The 21,157-nt window shown below is 44.0% G+C and overlaps 2 protein-coding genes across 2 annotated transcripts in view; one reads left to right on the forward strand and one right to left on the reverse strand.

The window, feature by feature from the left end:
- Positions 1-775: 775 nt before the first annotated feature.
- On the forward strand, positions 776-3,857 carry sp5l (Sp5 transcription factor-like). Its single transcript, XM_042098163.1, has 2 exons — positions 776-1,249; positions 1,722-3,857. The coding sequence occupies exons 1-2, from the start codon at positions 1,196-1,198 to the stop codon at positions 2,811-2,813; spliced, it is 1,146 nt and encodes a 381-aa protein (XP_041954097.1). The 5' UTR covers positions 776-1,195; the 3' UTR covers positions 2,814-3,857.
- A 1,122-nt stretch (positions 3,858-4,979) lies between these two features.
- The window catches only part of arhgef25a (Rho guanine nucleotide exchange factor (GEF) 25a), a 24,194-nt gene continuing 8,016 nt past the window's right edge, over positions 4,980-21,157 (reverse strand). Inside the window, exons 8-13 of the mRNA XM_042097747.1 lie at positions 19,238-19,315; positions 18,596-18,787; positions 16,437-16,617; positions 14,496-14,713; positions 13,158-13,310; positions 4,980-7,375 (exon numbers count right to left, since the gene is read on the reverse strand). Coding sequence (XP_041953681.1) covers positions 7,262-7,375; positions 13,158-13,310; positions 14,496-14,713; positions 16,437-16,617; positions 18,596-18,787; positions 19,238-19,315 — 936 coding nt within the window. The 3' untranslated portion in view covers positions 4,980-7,261. The remainder of the gene's footprint in view (positions 7,376-13,157; positions 13,311-14,495; positions 14,714-16,436; positions 16,618-18,595; positions 18,788-19,237; positions 19,316-21,157) is intronic.

A 21,157-nucleotide genomic window follows, 5' to 3' on the forward strand; every position in this document is an offset into this window, starting at 1 on the left:
TCTGTAGGCTCTTTTTTAAATGTAGAATGGCTGGCCAATTGGACGGGCAGAGCTGGGTGAACTTAGGATGCCTTCTCGATCTGCATTTAATCCGTTTAAATGTGATAATGCCCTTAACTTGAACCCGTGAGTGTGAAAATGTCACGCAGTGTCGTTTATTTGACCTGTCACTTACCAGTGAGAAACCGGGCCGCTTTGATGGACTTTTATTCGGTTTGTTTAGAGGATGAAGAGAAGCCTACTAAATAAGTTAAAATGAGGTTTGTCCGGACCAAACATCCCTGAAGCAAAAAGCCCAAAAGTTACAACGTAGCCAAGGTTACACCTGCAAGTGATCATCTCATAGTAGCCCAGAGTCGGCTTTTTATCCGAGATCGTCCATCGCAGTGGGGATTTTGAAATAATTTTCACATAAATAGTCTGGGAGCGTATTATAGACCTAATAAAGATAACAATAATAATAATAATAATAATAATATTAAGCATCATATTAGTAATAGCCTAATGATAGGTCCAGTTCTAATTTGCACTAATTAGCCTATGTATCTGTAAAAATGTTATTGAGTTTCCCTCACTTGTGACTTTGTGTTTTGTAACAATTGTGTAAAGGGAGGAGATGTTTCACGGATGAGCGTTTGGTTAAATTTCATTTGGATGAAATGAAGGCTGGCTTTAGTGTATGACACACACACCCTCACCTAATCTGCGTTACGTCCCCCCCTCCTTGATATTACCCCCTCCGTGTCAGCCCCTCTATTCACTGACTCTCCTGGTACATATTTAAGAGACCCCGTTGAGAGGATCTTTTCTCTATAAAGAGAAGATGCAATCCGACCGCCTTTGAAATGATCCCAAGGATTTATTGCAATCAGCTCTTCTTCGCACTTCAAAAGGGAGGCACAGTGTTTGAAAGGCAGCGGTCGTGAAAAAGGACTCCAAAGAGCGGCAGCAAGTGCTGCAGTACAGACTAGTTGGGGAACTTTTTGCCACAGAGTTGAGAGAAGCGCGGACGTTTGGGAGCGTGTAGCGTGTAGCTTGTCGCTGGATTACTGCTTTTACACGAGGACTTGGAAGGACTTGTCGAGCTGTTGGACTTGTATGATTTTACTCTTTTAGGTGATTGCATACCTGGTGTTTTTTTCGCACTTGTCTCCGCTGCGTTGGCTGCAGGTGCGGACTCCGGACGCCTGGACTGATGGCTGCGCTGACATTATCCAGAACGGACAATTTTCTCCATACATTTTTACAGGTTAGATAATGCATGTTTCAAACTTGTGACAGTCTTGTGTTCGTCTGTACTAATGCAAGATTATTTCACTGCGTAGGCTATTGTCTGAACAACTAAAGAAACCTAATATTAACATTTAAGTTAGGCTAGCTTAGTAACAATAGATCATTTGGCCCTTACACCATGAAGAGTCTCGGGGCAGAATCTCAGAGTTAGGTCATGCATTAGAAAAAATATGTTTTAAAATATGTTTTAAATATCTGTAAATCTAACATGACATTTCATTTGATCACATGTAACCTCAGCATATTAGCTGTTCCTGGTATTATTATGTTCGCTAATGTGGAGTTACTGACATTTAAAATTCAAAAGTTAAAATGACCAAGTTTATGTTAATAATCTGTCATTTTACATTTGTTTATTTTTTGTGTGTTTAAGTTGTGTTTTTACTGCTCAGATGAATAACTGCTTCTTTGACACCTGTCCACTCCAGGACCGCACTCCCAGCTCGTCTCCAGAGAGTGGCCCCAACCCGCTCTCCTTCCTGGCCACCACGTGCAGCCAGGCGTGGCAGGTGGGGGGCAGCGTGGGCTCCGAGGGGCCCCAGTTCCCTTATGAGGGCACGGTGAGCTCCGCTTCCGGCATGTTCCAGCTCTGGAGCAATGACGTGGCCCCAAACTCGAGCCTCGCGGCCCACCAGATGGCCTTCACCGTGCCCAAGGTTCAGTTTGCGGGCCACATGCAGACGGGCCTGCCCCACCCCGCCCACCACCACCACCATCACCACCACCACCACCACCACGAGCTGCCCCTCACCCCGCCAGCCGAGCCCCCGGCCGCCTACTCCTTCGAGCTCTCCCCGGTCAAGGTGCTCTCCTCCCAGGCCCAGGGCAACGGGCCCTACTACCCCCAGCACAACGCCGTGGGCCAGAACTTCTCCAGCTTCCTGCAGAACACATCCGCGCGGCCCCACCTGGCCGCCAGTGGCCACGTGGAGGAGGGCCAGCAGTGGTGGAGCCTCCCCCAGACCAACGGCTCGGCGGCCAACCACCCCTTCTCCTCCCTGGGCCGGCAGCTGGTGCTGGGCCACCAGCCGCAGATCGCCGCCCTGCTCCAGGGCACCTCCAAGGGCCTGCTGAGCTCCACGCGCCGCTGCCGCCGCTGCAAGTGCCCCAACTGCCAGGCGTCAGGGGGTGGCAGTGCGGGGTTGGAGTTCGGCAAAAAGAGACTGCACATCTGCCACATCCCCGAGTGCGGCAAGGTGTACAAGAAGACGTCGCACCTGAAGGCGCACTTGCGCTGGCATGCCGGCGAGCGGCCCTTCATCTGCAACTGGCTCTTCTGCGGCAAGAGCTTCACGCGCTCGGACGAGCTGCAGCGCCACCTGCGCACGCACACGGGCGAGAAGCGCTTCGGCTGCCAGCAGTGCGGCAAGCGCTTCATGCGCAGCGACCACCTCTCCAAGCACGTCAAGACCCACCAGGGACGCAAGGGCCGCGGAGGGCCCCCAGCCCAGCAGCAGCAGCACCCACACCACCACCACCACCCTGGGCCAGACACCCTCCTCAGCATCAAGAGGGAGTGAGAAGAGGGAAGAGGCTGGGGGACAGAGACTGAGCCAGAGGGGAGAGACAGAGGGGGACCAAAAGAAGGAAGGAGAGGGAGAGAGAGACTCTGAGGAGCGAGACACTTTGAGCTATGGACGCACATGTTCCTGACATACATACAAAGTGAACACTGGTGCACTCGACAACGCTCAGACTGTGTGTGCGCGCTCTCTCACTAGTGAGACACAGTTCGGGCAAAGCTGCTAAGCCATATTTGCTACAAAACAGACTCTAATATTAGCCTACTTTTGATACCACTGGAAGAAAAAGTTGGGAGGACATTTGTCTGAAAGGTAACAAAGAGCTGCTGGACTGCACGATTTGCCAGTGCAACGCACTACGTGATATAAATACACTGTGTGGAGACACTGGACAAGACACAAACTGACCATGGACAAGGGTCCTGCATTCTACTGTAAACCACTGCCAGCTCAAACCTGTCAACTGCAACTCTAATCGGCCGTAATGTACATATATCCAACATGACTAATTAACTTCTAGGTGGCTTGTATCTATTGGGTTTCCCATGTAATGTCAATGCAATAACTTTGAGCCAGTTCAATGTATGTTATATACTAAGTGGAAGAGGTTCAGGTAGCATTCATTTGAAAGCACAAGTAAAAATAATTTATAATCTTTAGTTGCGGTGATTACATATGTTTCTGAAGAAAATGTTGCCTTAATTAAATATGGCTCATTTTGTAGGTGTCCACATATATATTTTTTGTCATCAGTGATATATTTAACATTTTAATTTCACATTGACATTAAGTTTGAATTTAATAAACACATCTGAAATCCTTAATTTGTCTCTGTTACCCACGTTGACATGATAAAAGGGATTGTCAAATCAAATTAAATTAAATTTGAATACCATTTTAAAAGTGTTCCATTCAGAAAAGAAAGCCTTAGTTTTCATCTGTTATATGACTGTTTGGTGTTCTGCAAGGCACTGATGCTCTGTGAGTTCCATTCCTTTATGATGACCTTACGCTTGAGATCTGGACTCTATAGGAACTGGTGTAAATACTGTACATAGATCCCACAGTTCTATGAAGAAAGCATGTGACATTAATAAATGACTGGATCAAACAAGTGCCACCTCCTTTTGTTCTCTTTATTTTTTATCACTTCACAGGGATGGATCCTTTATTTTTGTTTGCGGCACAGAACAATGCCTCAGGGACTTCCTGAGAACCTCATTATATTTAAGATGGAAGTATAAGCAAATGGGCGAGCAGTGAAGTCTACATTGTCAGAGCGCTTGACTTCCAACGCCTCTTCTGACGGCCATTGAAATGGTAATGAGCCGAACAATGGGGATGCTAATTTGAAATGGTCATTGTTTCCTCGGTGTTGGGCCAACACTTTGAGGAGGACAAATGACAGAGAATCCCTCTGACATTTTACACCTTGGTGCGAGTCCTGCAGAGCACCGCTGGACGGAAAAGAGGGGGAGAGGGGGACCCCGGGCCTGACCCTCCGCAATCAAGTTCACAGCCGCCAGAGTCCTGCTCCCGGCCGTCCTTCACAGCATGGACATCACAGAGTCAACAGAGGGGTGCTGGACGGCCCTCCAGAGGTGCTCTCAGTAAACTGAACCCCCTCTGGCACGACCCCCTTTGCTGGTGACAGTGGGCCCTTTGATTCTGCCTCCCCCACCCCACACCGTGAAAGCTAATACCTTGATCCCCCCCAGCTCCAGTTCTGCTGCCCAGCCCCCGTTTATCACAGGCATGTTAGCAGCAGCGCCAGCTCCTCTCCCGTCCGCCGGGGCCCAACGGCCCCCTCGGCTCAGGCTGCACCCTGGGACAGAGCGCAGATCACCAGCCAGATGCCCGCTAACGCTGGGGTGGCCCCTCTTCTTCCTGCAGCTTACAACTCAACTCTACTAGATAGATAGATAGATGGATAGAAAGATAGATAGATAGATAGATAGATAGATAGATAGATAGATACTGTATTGATCCCCAAGGGGAAATTCAGGATACTTCTAGACATAAGGGAAAAAATATTCAAATTGGAAAAGTGCATTTTTTCCCTCTTTCAGAAAAATAGCAAAAACAATCCAACTTTTGTTTTATTTAATGATAAACCTCATCATACTGATGTTATCATTTCATACAGAGGACACTTAGACAATATGAAGGTTGTATTTCAAAAAGACACTTTTTTATTTGATATAGTACAACAATGAATTTCTGTCAGATAGACATATTCATATTTTTTCCTACTTTATATCCATTTCATTTTGTATATCTGTAGGGGTACTTTTCAATACAACATGCACAACTGCCAGACTCTAAACCCAGATTAGGGCATTTGACCAGCTCTTTGCTCCTCAGCAGAGAACTGGTAGAATATGTAAAACATGAGTGGATTGACAAGCAATCAATCAAGCCATTCCTGGATTTTTGTGTAACAGTTTCTTGAAGACATGCCTATAATTATCTGGCCACCTTTGGTAAAGCTTTATTGTTAAAAACAAATTCAGATCAAACAGACAAGATGCAAGAGCTCCTTTGAAGAGCTGTACTGTTTCCCAGCAGAGCCCTTTGGCGTCCTCTCCTGGATCAGTGGGGTAATTAATCTAGTCTAAGGCCCAGGCATCGGAGCTCTGGCCACTTGTGCTTCATGTCTTACAACTCAGCTAGAAATCAATACTACAACTGGTCTGGGATGTCTGGTGGCTAAATGGGTATCAGTGCCAGTAACTTGCAGTGTAGCCTTACCCACTGCCCATTTTGTTAGAATGACTTGATTAGAAGGACACCAAACATTAACACAAATTGAAAATTTGAACAAAATCCAAAATGGCAAAAACAAAACTAGCCTTTTTTTCTTTTGTTTTTACAAAAGGACACGAAATGAATACCAGCAATATTAATGGATCATTCCAATTTGCCAAAAGATCTGACAGTAACAATGCACTGACAGAAGTATCAAAATATTAGTATAGAAACTGCTTCAAATTGGGACATTTTATTTTCTCTCTACTTCAACCTAAAAGGGTCTGGCACCAGCTTATTTGGCACTTTGTCTAATGATGTTGGGGGGAGTTGTCCTGAAATGAAAAGATATGTTCAAACCACCCTTCTTTGCTGCTTTTGAAATGAAGGGGTCCCTGGAGACGTGTTTGAAATTTGGATAAGCCTGTGTAGTCTGACTCCGCCTGCGTACAGCTCTCAGCTTTGTCTTGGGTCTGGTTAAACCAGGCTACACCCCTCTATCTAACGAGCAGAAACCTGTGAGAGTGTGTGTGTGTGTGTGTGTGTGAGAGAGAGAGAGAGAGAGAGAGAGAATGAAAGAGTGAAGGTAGGAGCATGGGAGGCACACATCCAGCATTCCTTTCTAGTTCATGGAATCGAGCCTCTCCTGGCGTCCGCCACTGCGCTGACCGGGCTCAGGGGAGATCGCCATGTCCACCCCCAGCACACAGAGAGGACTCGTCTTCCTCCCTCCCCTCTCGCTTTCCGCCTCCACTCTCCTCTGTCATGTCCTGTCCAGTAAGGGCCAATGCGATGGTCCCATGAGACTCTCTCACCTGTGCGTCAGCGTCGGCCAACTGCTCCCCCGGCAGTCAGGAGCTGGTCTCAGACAAGCAGAGCCCCAGAGCAGAATCCACCCCCACACCCCACCCCCACCCCCCACCCCAGCCGTAGGGGCCACATGTGAGCTCGCTTTGTCCCAAACAATCAAGCCTCAGTCCATCTTCATATGTACAATTTCATTGTGTCGACTGTCCATTTCTTCCTCAAATATCAGAAAGAACAGGAGCATTGAGTAAGGTGGGGAGCTGTGCTCTGCTCGCGCAGCAGACGTCCTGGAGGTGGGCAGGAGCTGGAGTGGGCCGTCTGTAGCAACAGGCAGCGGCAGGGGGAGGGGAAACACTTTAAGGTCCAGCGGAACCGAAAGGCCCACTGCAAGCTCCGTTCCACAGACGTGTGTCCACTTGTGGCCATGAAGAAGAAAATAAACTGCACGTCCACAACAAAGAAAGCCGTCGGTCGCGGGATCTCCATGTTTGTTCACATCCACACATATAGGCACCCACACACACGGACAAGCATAGTTCACAGCTCAGCATAGTTCACAGCTCAGCATAGTACACAGCTCAGTCACTTTCATTCAAACATATTGAAGTATTTTTTTTTTTTCCTTCAACTCCAGTGACCTCCCAAAAAAGGAATGGTTATTTATTCTCTGGAACAAATTACATTGTCCTCAAAAACGACAAAAGAACAGGCAAAAATTAGGCAAAAATAGTCCCTTGGTCATTCCAATGAGAACGTCAGTGATTAAAAAGACAGAGCCACAAGAAAAGGAAAGATAAATAATAAAGACATGATGATGATGAAGACAACAGCGGTGATGACGAAGATGGCGATGACGGTGGTGCTGATGAAGAGGATGGTGGTGTGGCTCTTCAGAGGTCATCTTCGTCCAGCTGGGCCAGATTGCTGGAGCGCCGGGGGAGGGAGGAGCCAGGCACCTGACCACCGTCTCCCATCATGCCTCTGTGGTAGCTGTCCCCTCCCCTCTGTCAGAGGAGAGAGAAGAGAGAAGAGGAACGTCACTCACCACACACACACACACACACACACACACACACACACACTCACACACACACACACACTCACACACACACACACACACACACACACACACACACACACACACACACACACACACACACACTACATTGACAAACACCAGGGTTGCCATAATCTGTCTCACAAAAGATTACTTCCAATCAACCACAATCTAATTTATCTTGTTGTTGTTTGCACTGGTATTGTTTAGCAGGCATAAGCTGCATTAGGGTGTCTACCTACTCAAATACTCTCTAAGTAAGCATTTGAAGGTCAAAGGAAATTTGGTCATAATGCATATTATGAAACAAGTTAGACACCAAATACTAGAGCTTCTACTGAGTTATTCAGTTTCAAGTTATAATTTATGACTACTTTTAAAGCATAATCCTCCCCCCACTGACAGAGAAAATGTCTCAAATAGTAACTGCTGTAGGCAACCTTGTGTCACGCACATCAGAGAAAAATATCACTAATTATGGAGTCTGCAATTGGCCTGTCAATAAAGAAAATTATAACCTGACAACAGTCAGAGGTGAAAAATAACAACCACAGTGGCAGTCCAGGTCTGCTGTTTACAGTGTCACTTCATGTGCTGCCCTGTGTGTTGTCCAGGTTTTACAGGACGTGTGGTGTGTCTGAATCACTAAATGGCTGTTGACAGTGTCTCAGGTGGACATACAATTACAGGGGAGGTATCAGTGTCACTGTTACAGAAAATATTTACTAATGCATCACAGAGTGAGAGAGTCACTTTACAGAGAGTCACTTTACAGTTCCAATAAAAAGTATTCACCTCCTTTGGATATTTCCCCTTTTACTGCTTTTATAAATGGAATCTTAATCAATTTAATTTGGCCTTTTTTTACAATCATTTATAAAAATCCCCTCTTTAAAGTCAAAGTGAAAACAAATTTCTACAAAGTGACTGACCTAAATCAACAGCAGTCCAGCCAGTTGGTGCTAGTAGTATCACAATTAGTGAAATGGAGATAGGTAAGCCTAACTGAGAACTATCCATGCAGACTCCCTGCTTTAATTGCTGCAAAAGGTGCATCTACTATATTTATGCAATAGCTTATTTTGCATTATTTATTTTTAATTACTTAACATTACTTTGTAGAAATCTGCTATCACTTTGACATTAAAGCAGGGGTCTCAAACTCAAATGAGCTGGGGGCCAATTCTGCCAACGTCATCTGATTGGAGGGCCGGCTATTTCTGAAAATGCAATGTTCTTTTTTTCAAATACCACACAAAACTGCAAACAGAAAGTGCAAGTGTTTTTATCTAGTTTTAGACACCTGTGCTAGCAACCTTAGCTTATAAATAAAATAATGATAAAATAAATATTAATACAAATGATAAAATAAATGAAAAACATAAAAACAGGTATGTGTGTGTGTTTCACACCAAATAAAAATATTTCCTCTCATAACTTTTTTAAACCTGGCAAACTAGGCATCAGGGTTAAGAAAGCCATTGCCAACACCATTGGATTTTTATATCAAAATGTCAAAAGGCCATGGCTTGAAAGTGGTCAGAGATAAAGTCCTACTGTAAATGTAAAAATCTTTGAGTAAAACAAAAGTTTATGAAGGGGGTACATTTACCCATGTAATTTGTCACTGGATGGCAAGCACCTCAAATTATGCACCTTTCAGTAAATACTGGATGAACATATTTAAGCAGGTTTACTTTCCTTTTTTCATATTACCCACATAACAAATTAACAGGAAAACACCTAAGATGTTGTGGTTTAGTAATAGATTACTACAATAAAGTATTCTGGTCAAACAGTTCCTATCGCGGGTAATCTGCAGTACCCAGAAGTTTGCATCATATTGCGGGTGACTTTGTAGTTCTTTAGAGCCCTATTTCTACTAGGCCTATTTCTGACTATCACTGTCATAGACGATCGATCATAATCTCCAAAAGGATATTCTCCTTCAGAATTAGAATAGGTGAATAACATAGCTTACCTAAGACTTAATCACACGTGAACGTTTTTCAACATTTGGTGTAGGCCTATTTCTGCTTCAATTTCTGCAACACTATGGCCTGCATCGCTTCCGCGTCATTACATATGCACGTCTTTGTGTTTCTCGCGTGTAATACAAGTATTTCCTGAAAACTTTGCGCAGCGATTTTGGGTTTGAATCAAGCTCTGGATGTCTTGCACAAAGTGGAGCAGAGTAGGCCTACAAATGAGATGTCACCGTACCTGGATCTATCGTCTATTTTAATCAGTATCGTTGTTTGTCGCAATTAATAGCCTCAAGGGCCGGATTACATTATTATTTTGTCATACGTCGCGGGCCGGAATTGGGCAGGACGCGGGCCGGATTTGGCCCGCGGGCCGGGTGTTTGAGACCCCTGCATTAAAGAGTCCGATTTTTGCAAATTATTGTTAAAAAAAGGCCAAATCAAATTGATCAAGATTTCATAAAAAGCAGTAAAAGGGGAAGTCCAAGGGGTGTGAATACTTTTTATAGGCACTACATTATGCAGGGAAGAAACAAGTAGAAATATCTATCTACCTATTTATCCATATATCTATCTATTTATCCATCTATCTATCTATCTATCTATCTATCTATCTATCTATCTATCTATCTATCTATCTATCTGTGTCATGTTTTCAGTATTCTGTATCATCTCCATTCAGAACTTATTTAAACTGTATGAACAAATAAATAAAGATCTGAACACAAGGAGACAATCACCTGCCTATGTCTGCCTTTCCACAGAAATCTACCTCAAAGGGACATTTTAGACACAGAGGTGCTGAAAGAAAATATGTTTCTCCTAAATACAACCCAAACAGTCAACATACCACCATATTATAGTTTTTCTCAGTCTTTTGGACATAGCTTTGAACAGACAGCAAATGCTTTAGTTTATCCATGCAACTGCTTGTGTGCAAAGGTCTGCAGTTGTTTTACATTTTTAATTGCTAATGTCATGTTGGTCAAAATGCACTATACTGGTTCCATGCTGAATAGTCCTACCTTATAAAACAAATAGGCCCTATTTCATCACTTGAGTCATTACATGCAAAAGTGTTGAATTAGCGGTCATAACTAGTTGTCAATCTGGCGAGCATATTTATGTGAATGTAAATATACGGGCTGACAGGAACGTAAATAAATCTGGCACAGCTCTGCCGGTGTTTCCGGTAAATTGGTCATTTTTCCTTTGCACAATGACGTAAAATGCTGTTTTTTATACTGTGACACTATCTGTCAATAAATGACAGTGTGAACAGTACAGTGAAATCTGTGAAATCTGTCCTGCCTCTTGCAATCAATGCCTCCTATACAATAATGTGTAACTGTGTAGTTTTAAAATAACTATGCCACACATCCTTGTGCTTAGAGTAAACTGTTACTGACAACATGACAAAGCAGTTTGACTGTCTTGTTCATGAACAATGGCGTAAGGACTTGTCATTCTGATTGCACTGACAGGTTCATTGCTTTTGAGCAAGGTACCGTACTTGTTTTTGCAGGTAATCCACCCTGTGGTGCAGTTTGCTCTGATTGTTTTGAGAAATGCACCAACTGTTGTGCAAATGTGATGATGACGATTCGTGGAATGCCTAAAAGCGACTAAGATAAACTGTAACAAATAGCATGTCATAAGATTCTAAGAATGAAGAGTTACATGAGCAAAATATTTTAAAAAGACTAATTGCTCTTTGCATTGTCTGGGAACTGATTATTTGCTTGCATGTTCCATCGGTATATTGAAAATATTAAGTGTGAGGATTATAACTTGCTCACTTTTGTTAAAATACAACTTCTAAATGGACAGACCTATTAGAACAGGGGTGTCAAACATAAGGCCCGGGGGCCAGATCAGGCCCTCCAGCAGGATTCATGAAAAAGATATTCACTTCCAGTTGCGTAATAAGCAATATCTCTATGATATGATAAATTAATTAAACCATCCTCAAGAAGGAAGTAGCTAAAAAAACTGACATGGAAGTAGGGTATTTTAAGAGGAAAAGAGCAGTATATGACAGCAGTACATGACTTGTACTAGTTTGCTCATAAGTGGGTATAGTAAAGAAGTACAGTATACAGTATCATCTATCAACACTCCTATACCCATATAAACAGTAATTCTGAGGCACTCAAAAGGAATATAAATTAAAAAGCCTTTATTTTAAATTTGGCTATCCATTAAAAAACATGCCTGGCAGTCCGTAGGCTGCATGCTCTATGTCTGCATCATGAGAGCCTCAGAATTACTGTTTATGTTGGAAACATTTTGGATCTCCAAGCTGAAGAGCACCAGAGGAATACACATCTCAACACCCAAGCAGCACTCCTAGTAACTAGTTTGTGGTACTCCTATACCCATGCAGAAGAAGGATAATGACCACGACAATGACGGCCCCCGTGAGGTCTCATTCCAACAAGTCCGGCCCACTGCTTGATATGAGTTTGACACCCCTGTATTAGAAGCATTAAGTGAGGCAAGCACCAGGCTGGATTTCTTCACCATCGCCGCGTCAAAGACACGTAACAGGAGTCAAGCGTGTGTATGGTGGCACAACAGCCATCTGTCTGCGTCCCACAGGCCTCTCCTCCAGGCAAACAGGCTCGCTTGTTGTCTTTGTTTACTAATCAAAGTCCTGACAACATGCACACCCCTCTGGGCATGAAGGGGGGGGGGGGGGGGGGCGAGCTGAGAAAAATCAGGCCTTTGATAGGCATCTGCCTCTTCCTGTTCTGGGCCTGTCGCTTTCCTGTATGCGATGTGGCGAAGTCACCCATGCTGGGTAAATAAGATAGAAGAAGCTGGGGGCCCACGGCACCGATTGTTTACCCGTCATCAGCGGCGTCTCAGCACAAGGGCAGGGTGCTGATGGACTGGGACAGGCTTAATGACACTGATCAGGACCTCGCACAGAAGGCCATTAGAGCCAGCAGAGACAAGCCCTCGCTACGGTGAAGGAAGTGCGTGTGTGTGTGTGTGTGTGTGTGTGTGTGTGTGTGTGTGAGAGAGAGAGAGAGAGAGAGAGAGTGAGAAATGGATAGGGGAAAGGAATAGAGAAAGAGAGGGAAAGAAAGTCAGAGAGAAACTGAGCAGGTGTGTGCTATTAAAGTTAAAGGTGCAAACCCAAAGAGTGCTTTATAATCTCTGTTTCATCTGACTGGCTGCTCATTCATTTTCCTGTCTGCCGTTTCCTCTGTTTGTAATGGAAAATACTGAAACACACATCTGAGAGTGTTTACTTCACACAAGGCTGCTCCTTCTCATCTCCCACTGAGCTCCCTTAATGACTTTTCTGTGCAATTTTGTTTCTGGCCACAAGGAGGTGATAGAGGTCTTATTTTGGATCTCTTCAGTAGATATGAGCTTTTAAAGTGCTTTTCAATATTATCTTTCCACAAAACTGTATACAATGCTTGTGTTCACTGATATTACACGTTTTTCAACCGCAGGGTAACAGCACATTTTTCTGAAAATAATGTTTGAAAATAAAAAATTGAATTATAAACTAAAGTTTCTAGCAAAATAATTAGCTCCTAACAAAGAACAGATTAGGAAAGATAAATATATATATATATATATATATATATATATATATATATATATATATATATACATAGATAGATAGATGGATAGATAGGGTTGATGGAAAGAAATTGAGAAAGTGTGTGTGTGTGTGTGTGTGTGTGTGTGTAAAGGTATGTAACATGAGACTAGGGGCTGTACCTGTGTGCTGCTGGAGGAGGCTGGGCCCAGGCCGTTGGACACTCCAGGGTGGTGCAGGGCGGAGTGGGGGGCGCTGGGGGTCTGCTCACCAAAGGCCAGCTGGACATGGGCTGGGGAGACGGTCTGGCTCAAACTGCTGTCCGCACAGCACGGCTGCACACACACACACACACACACACACACACACACACATATACACACACACACGCGCACGCGCACGCGCACGCGCACGCACACGCACACGCACACGCACACGCACACACACACACATATACACACGCACACGCACGCACGCACATGCACACGCAAACGCACACGCGCACACACACACACACACACACACACACACATTACACCATATATTACACACAACCTTGACACAACCAATACTGCAGGTCACCAGGCAAATGCAATGATACTTGTATCAGTGATAAAATCATCCATCCTTACAACAGATATTTTTTAACATATAAACATCATCTCAGACACACACACACACACATACCCACACACGTATGGCAACAAACACAGCCACCTACAAGCACATAAAAGCACACACTCATGGATGTGTGTTCAGACTCTGCTGTGTCTGGTCATCTAGAGGCCCCGTGGTGTGTGGTCTAGCTGTGGTGGGCACTGAGGTTGAGACGTGATCCTCCCAGCGTCAGCGCCATTCCAGTACAGCTGGACAGACTGGCCTGACAGAAACCACTTGTTTGTGGTCAAATATTATCTGACTGTGTGTGTGTGTGGGGGTGTGTGTGTGTATTTGGGGGGAGGCGAGCATGTGTATGTGTGGGTGTGGACTTTCATAGCAGGTCAGGTCAGGTCAGTGTGTGTGTCTGAGAGTGTCTATATTTTGACCCACTAACTCCCTGAGAGAGGATTCTGATATTCTTATCAGTGGCTGTGCTTCCTGGAATGTGCTGCTCAACATGGCTGGTGCAACAGCTAAGCTGAAGAATATGAGCAGATTCACAGAAATGTGTGTGCTCGTGCGTGTGTGGCACGCCATGTCAGTTCTCATGCATCACGCATGGTCGTGCGTGTGTGTGTGGCATGCCATGTCAGTTCTCATGCATCACGCATGCTCGTGCGTGTGTGTGTGCAGTCTTGTGCTCATCCAGCTCATATTCTCACCTGCTCATTCACTCACTCACCCTCTCTCTCCATCCCTCTCTCTCTATCTCTCTTCCTGTCTCTTTCCATCACTCACTCATTCATTTACTTACTTCAGTCATCTTTCATCCACTCTTCCCTCACTAACACACACACACACACACACACACACACACACACACACACACACACACACACACACCCTCTCCCTTGTCTCACCTCTGGCTGTAGCTGGGTGTCTGCGGGGCCCTGGCTGGGCAGGTAGAGGGAGGGCAGTGAGGCGTTGTGGGAGCGCAGGCAGGGCAGCCGGTGCCGGTCGATGGAGGCCGAGGAGTGGGGCCGGAGGCCGGCCGCCGCTGACAGGGGGGGCCTCATGCTGCGGCCCAGACTGTTGGACTTGCTTTCCCGCCGCTGGTACTCGATGGGAGACTGGAGTGCTGCACACACACACACACACACACACGTCACACGGCTGCCTCCAGGAGGGGGATACACGAGCATGGTGTGTGAGTGTGTGTGAGTGTGTGAGTGTGTGTGTGTGTGTGTATGTGTGTGTGTGTGTATTTCCTAATGCTACAGAGTCATATGGGCAAAATGAAAATCAAATGATATTTGATGTTGGATGATACTGTATCAGCTCCAGACATAGAATGCTTTTTGTACGATAAAATGCATAATTGTAAGTCATTACACCTTGAAACATTTCATCCATAAATTACTATCTTTTGTCAACAAATTCTGTGAGTACAGTCTGCTGACAAAGAATTTGGCTGAAAAGGTATAATTTATTCTACGCTCTTAATTCACTCTAAGGCTTTTCATTTCACTTCTCATTTCAAGAGAAAGAAACCATTCAGGTAACATAATACATAACAATATTTGCCAGAGCTATTGTACAATTACATATTTGAGGCATAAAATACCTGATGAGCTCCACAGACTACTCATTTAGCTTCATGTTGCCAAAATAGCGCCAAAATGAAAGGGGACTTGTCTGGCTCATTTTGTGACAGAAATTATTTTGTCCATGAGAGCAAAGGTTGCTCACGCTTCTTTTAAATTACAAGTAATTTCATCAACAAAATACAGCTCAACTTAATAAGGAGTAAACTATTTTTGCAAAACCATAAATCGCTTAAAACAAGTATTTGAATAAATCCCCAAAAAAGTATCTGTAAAATGCACCAAAAGTGTATTGTGTTGTTTATTCAGATGGTCTGCAAATAACAGTACAGAAGCATTTCCAAACAAAGAAAAATAAACTACTACTGAAACAACTGTTATCTTTGGCCTGATGGTGCGATACTGGCATGCCTTTGCAAACCCACCCACCAGAGTTTTTTTCTGTGCACCTCCTATGCACTAATACCACTATGCACCTCCTATGTATGCACTAATACCACTATGCACCTCCTATGCACTACTACCACTATGCACCTCCTATGCACTAATACCCCTATGCACCTCCTATGCACTAATACCCCTATGCACCTCCTATGCACTAATCTCATCTCAGCTGCTGGCCTCAACTGATCCCCAGTCAGCTATCTGCCACACTGGAGGGGGCTAATGCACAGGAACGCTGATCTCTCTCTCTCCCTTGGTCTGTGCTGAGGTCTGCCCCCATTTTGCTGGTCTTGTGAAACTGGACACCCCGACTCTGGCCACTCGTAAAAGCCCGGCAGGGCCGTTTGATGTGTTCCCTGCACCTGGTGCCGCGTTAGACACACTTCAGCAGATGTCACATGACCTGCGCCCCAAGGTCACGCATGAAAGGGGGCAAGAGAGGCCAGTTTGCTGGAGTATGGAGAGGACGAATAACTGTGTGTGTGTGTGTGTGTGTGTGTGTGTGTGTGTGTGTGTGTGTGTGTGTGTGTGTGTGTGTCTATGAATTCCTGTGTATCTGAGTGTGTCTATGAATTCCTGTGTATCTGAGTGTGTCTGTGTCTTTTTGTCTGTGTCTGTGTTATGTATACTGTACCTACAGATGAGAGGGAGTGTGTCTGTATGTGTGTGCATTAAAAAGTGAAAATACTGTGTGAATATATATATATATATATATATAGTACATGTGTATATGAACATCAGTAGCACACTCATCCTTGGTGATGAAGTGAGCTGTGAGCCATATTTGTGGGCAGGCAGGACGGGAGTTCTCACCGTTGAGGAAGTTGCGCTGCGACTCCAGGATCTGGCCCACGTCGGCCGTCCAGGCCTGGCTGGTGTCTGGACAGGACGACTGCAGCACGAAGCGCACCGTGTTCCCATCAGCCCCGCGGGACGTCAGCGCAAAGCGGCAGGGGTCACCCTCCACACATGCCTCCACGCCCAAACAGCTTATCTGTAAACAACAAGCAACAATAACAAGTAAACACACCACAAGCAATTAATACACTTGACAACACAGATAGCCAGCAACATCAAGTTGTTATGTAACGCAAGTCTATGACGACAAATATTATCCATTTACTTATATTTAACTGAACATGACTCATTAATGCATCCCTCCTGAAAATAATACAGCTCAGCATTAGCTGAGTTCACTGTTTGGCACTTGATCTTTAATGCAGGTTAATGCTGGCAATGCCACTACGGGTCTCTCTTTGGGCAAAAACCAGCAGAGATGACACACCATATGCTGACTGGAGCTGGGCTTTGATCACTTCAGTCTGCACAGTCCAGCAGGGTCAAAGCATCAGACACATCAGTGCCAGTCTATCTGCTCTCCAACTCAAGCCATTGCAGAGTAAAACCCTATTCACTCCGAAAATCAGTTCATTGTCTGGTAATCTCAGTATTAATTAAACTCACACTGATGAGATCATTTGGCAAATATGCGTTTGTTTTGAATGATAAAATATGGAAAATTCCCTCCTAGCCCACTCAGAAGATTATATATATTTCCTGCATGCTGCCAATATGCTAATCATCTACTTACTGTTATTGAAGCACAGACAAAAAGTGTGCAGGTATCAAATATTGCTAATGTGGATGCTATGGATGCTTTCACTGGACCCCAAGCAGATCTGCTGCTGACATGTTTGATTTCGCATCTCTAAAGATGATGAGTGACTGGGACCACCTTCTATATGGCATATGCTCCAGTGTTTTGTCCTGGAAAGCACTGAGTCAAATGAATCGGCCAGACAGCAGGAGACAAATCATTCTAACCACAGGAAATCCACTTATTTCACACAGATCTGTTTCCACTTCACTTTGCTCCCTTGCGTACCTTAAATTCTATTTTTTTTTTTTTTTTGCTGTGCTTTTGGCATCTAGCTAATCACCTTCTACGCACACAATGCATTTTATGGCAGTGGAATTGACATTCTTACTTGTTTTTTTATCATATTATGTATTCCTATGTAACTGTGTTGTGCCGGTACTTTGAGTTTTAGATCTCTATGACTGCGTTTACATGCACTTTAGTATCCTGGTTACTGTATGTATTTGTGGTCCCGGGATTTTGAAGTATCCCGGTTTTGTATTTGTGCATGTAAACATTATATCCCGATTTCAGAACCCTGCATAAGCCCCTATCCCGGTTTTGAGTATCCTGGTTATGCTAGGAGGAGTACTCCGAAAGAAATCGGGATACTGCCTTATCCCGGTTTCTCATGCAGACGTGTGATTGCATTAGAAACTGGGATAAGGAGTGCCTTATAGAGCCTAATAGAACCTTATTGTTGGTAACCGGAATACTAGTATTCATCATGTATACAGGGATATTAATAACCAGGTTTCTCTGTGATCATGTAAACACCATATCCTGAATATGATCAAAATTGGGATAAGCCTCAGAACCGGGATACTAAAGTGCATGTAAACGCAGTTCATGTGCACTCTATCAAACTTGTGTATCCGCTGCTCGTGCATTGTTTTATATTGTATTTTTTACATTGTTCTTTCTATATTGTGACTGTGAGACCCGCAAAAGAATTATATTGTACTTGTATCTGGGCAAATGGCAAATAAAGATAAACTGAACTGAACTGAACTGAACAGTATCCCTTCAAAACTTTGTCTCTTATGTCTTAGGCCATGAGCACAGAGTGAAGATGTGAAATCAGTAATGAGTAGTACAAAATGCAGTAGTAATGAATATCACTACTAACATTGCCACTAATTACAGATCCTAGATACACTTCCTTTCCAGCTCATCACTCTGAACATGTGTTTTAACATTAAACAGACACTAACTCACAGACACAATGCTTACAAATACAGAAAACACTAAGGAGACCTAAAAGGCTTTCTCCAGTCAAGAGCCCACACACACTGCAAAAAGTGGCAAAAACGCACTCCAAGCACAGCCCCACCTTGATGCTGCTTTTGAAGATATATCCCGGAATTGAGAAGCCTTTCTTCCTGTCAATTGGCTCACTGAAGATTACGATCTGCTCAAACAGGAACACCCGCCTCTCCTTAGCTCTGGACAGGAAGCCACAGTCCAGCTCTGTGACAGTGAAGGTGTCCTGCTGCAGGAGCTTCCCCTGAGCAGTGATCTTCCCCTGTACACACACACACACATACATACACACACACACACACACACACACGCACACGCACACGCACACGCACACGCACACGCACGCACACACGCACGCACACACGCACACACACACGCACACACGCACACACACACACACACACACACACACACACAGTGTCTAGAGGTCTCAGAAGCACAGAAGTTTTTTTTCTTTCTGGATACCATCTAAGCAACTGAAAAACAAAATGTCACTAAAAGTGATTCTTGTAGGACACCTTTACTTTACAGCAAATCCTAATTCCTGCTTAGTTTGAACCCAAAAGACAGAAGTGTGAGTGAAGACAGAGAGAGACACGCAAAGGTAGTGAGAGAGTGAGTGAGGTGGCGTGTACAGGGGGGTTTAATAGGTCAGAGGATCACCACAGGCAGGACAGCTGTGAAGAGGCCTCACGCTCACGCTCACGCTCACCTCAAAGCCCTGCAGCCGACCCACGTTCATCATGTCATTACAGCGCTTTGGCACGAAGCACATCACCTCTACCGCTTTCTGTACCAGAGAGAGAGAGAGAGGAAGAGAGAGAGAGAGAGAGAGAGAGAGAGAGGACGAGGGGGGGGGGGGGGGGTGATGAGGGTGATGAGGGGGGTTTGAGTTACATGGAAAAAGCTCTAGCCATTTAGAACTCTGCTGGCTCCATGTTCCCTCGTGAGTGTTTGACTAACAGTCAAGTCAAGTCAAGTCAAGTTTATTTATATAGCGCATTTCATACACAGAGGTCATTCAATGTGCTTTACATAAACAAAACCAAACAATAATAACAAATAAAAAGCATAAAAAAGGCAATATAGTCAAAGAATAGTTAAAAGGTAAAGATCATAATAAAAAGAAAACATAAAACACAAGGTAAAATAATTTAAAAATAAAGGATAATTAGTAAGCAAAAAACAAAGGCAAAAGTAGTAAAAAAAAGTAATACAAGATAAAGTAGAATAATTATCAAGGCAGATTCAGAATTTGTAACTCGGCACAGTTAGCAGAAAGCATCTGAGAACAGTTTGGTCTTAAGTCTAGATTTAAAACTGGTTACAGTTGGGGCCTTTTTGATGTCATCCGAAAGTTGATTCCACAGCTGAGCCGCATAGCAGCTAAAAGCTGCTTCACCATGTTTAGTTCTAACAGTAGGTTTTACTAGCAGGTTTTTCACCTGGGACCTGAGAGGACGAGAAGGTGTGTACTGCTGAAGCATATCTGACAGGTATTTAGGTCCTGCTCCATTTACTGATTTATAAACAAGCAATAGAGCTTTAAAGTCAATTCTGTGACTTACTGGAAGCCAGTGCAAGGACTTAAGAATTGGAGTAATGTGGTCAGTTCTTTTAGTTTTTGTTAGAATCCTAGCTGCTGCATTTTGTATCATCTGAAGCTGTTTAATAGTCTTTTTAGGAAGGCCTGTGAACAGTCCATTGCAGTAATCAACCCTGCTGGAGAGAAATGCATTAATGAGTTTTTCTAAGTCATATTTTGACATCAGCCCTCTGAGTCTGGCAATATTTTTGAGGTGGTAAAAAGCTGATTTAGTTGTCGCTTTCATGTGGCTGTTGAAATTTAGATCACTGTCAATTAATACACCAAGATTTATAACTGTATCCTTTGCCTTCAACCCTTTTGTGTCAAGGAGAGTGGCAACCCTAAGTCTTTCCTTCTTTTTACCAAATATAATTACTTCCGTTTTTTCTTTGTTCAGCTGAAGAAAATTTTGAGACATCCAGGTGTTGATTTGTTCTCCTATACACTGACACATAGATTCAAGAGGACCATAGTCGTTTGGTGACAGAGCTAAGTAAATTTGTGTGTCATCTGCATAGCTATGGTATGAAATCAAGTTATTTTGGATTATTTGTCCAAGTGGGAGCATATAGAGGTTGAATAATAGTGGCCCTAAGATCGACCCCTGGGGAACACCACAGGTCAAGGACATTGGTGTTGAGGTAGTTTCCGATGGCAACAAAGAAGCTCCTTTCTTGTAGATATAATTTTAGCCAGCTGATAACTATGCCTGTAAATCCAACCCAGTGTTCTAGTCTGTGTAGTAAAATATTGTGATCAACAGCGTCAAATGCTGCACTAAGGTCCAGTAGCACTAGGACTGATGTTTTACCTGAATCTGTGTTTCAGTGCTGTGATTTGCCTGAAAACCAGATTGAAAGTAATCAAAATACCCATTTGATGTTAGGAAGGTGGTTAATTGATTAAAGACTACTTTTTCAATAATTTTGCCAAAAAAAGGTAGATTGGATATGGGCCTGTAATTGTTTAGCATGGAGGCATCCAGGTTATTCTTCTTGAGAAGTGGCTTTACAACAGCTGTTTTCAGTGACTTAGGAAAAGTGC

The sequence above is a fragment of the Alosa sapidissima genome, chromosome 7 (genome assembly GCF_018492685.1).
Source record: "Alosa sapidissima isolate fAloSap1 chromosome 7, fAloSap1.pri, whole genome shotgun sequence".
In the NCBI taxonomy this organism is placed as follows: Eukaryota; Metazoa; Chordata; class Actinopteri; order Clupeiformes; family Clupeidae; genus Alosa; species Alosa sapidissima.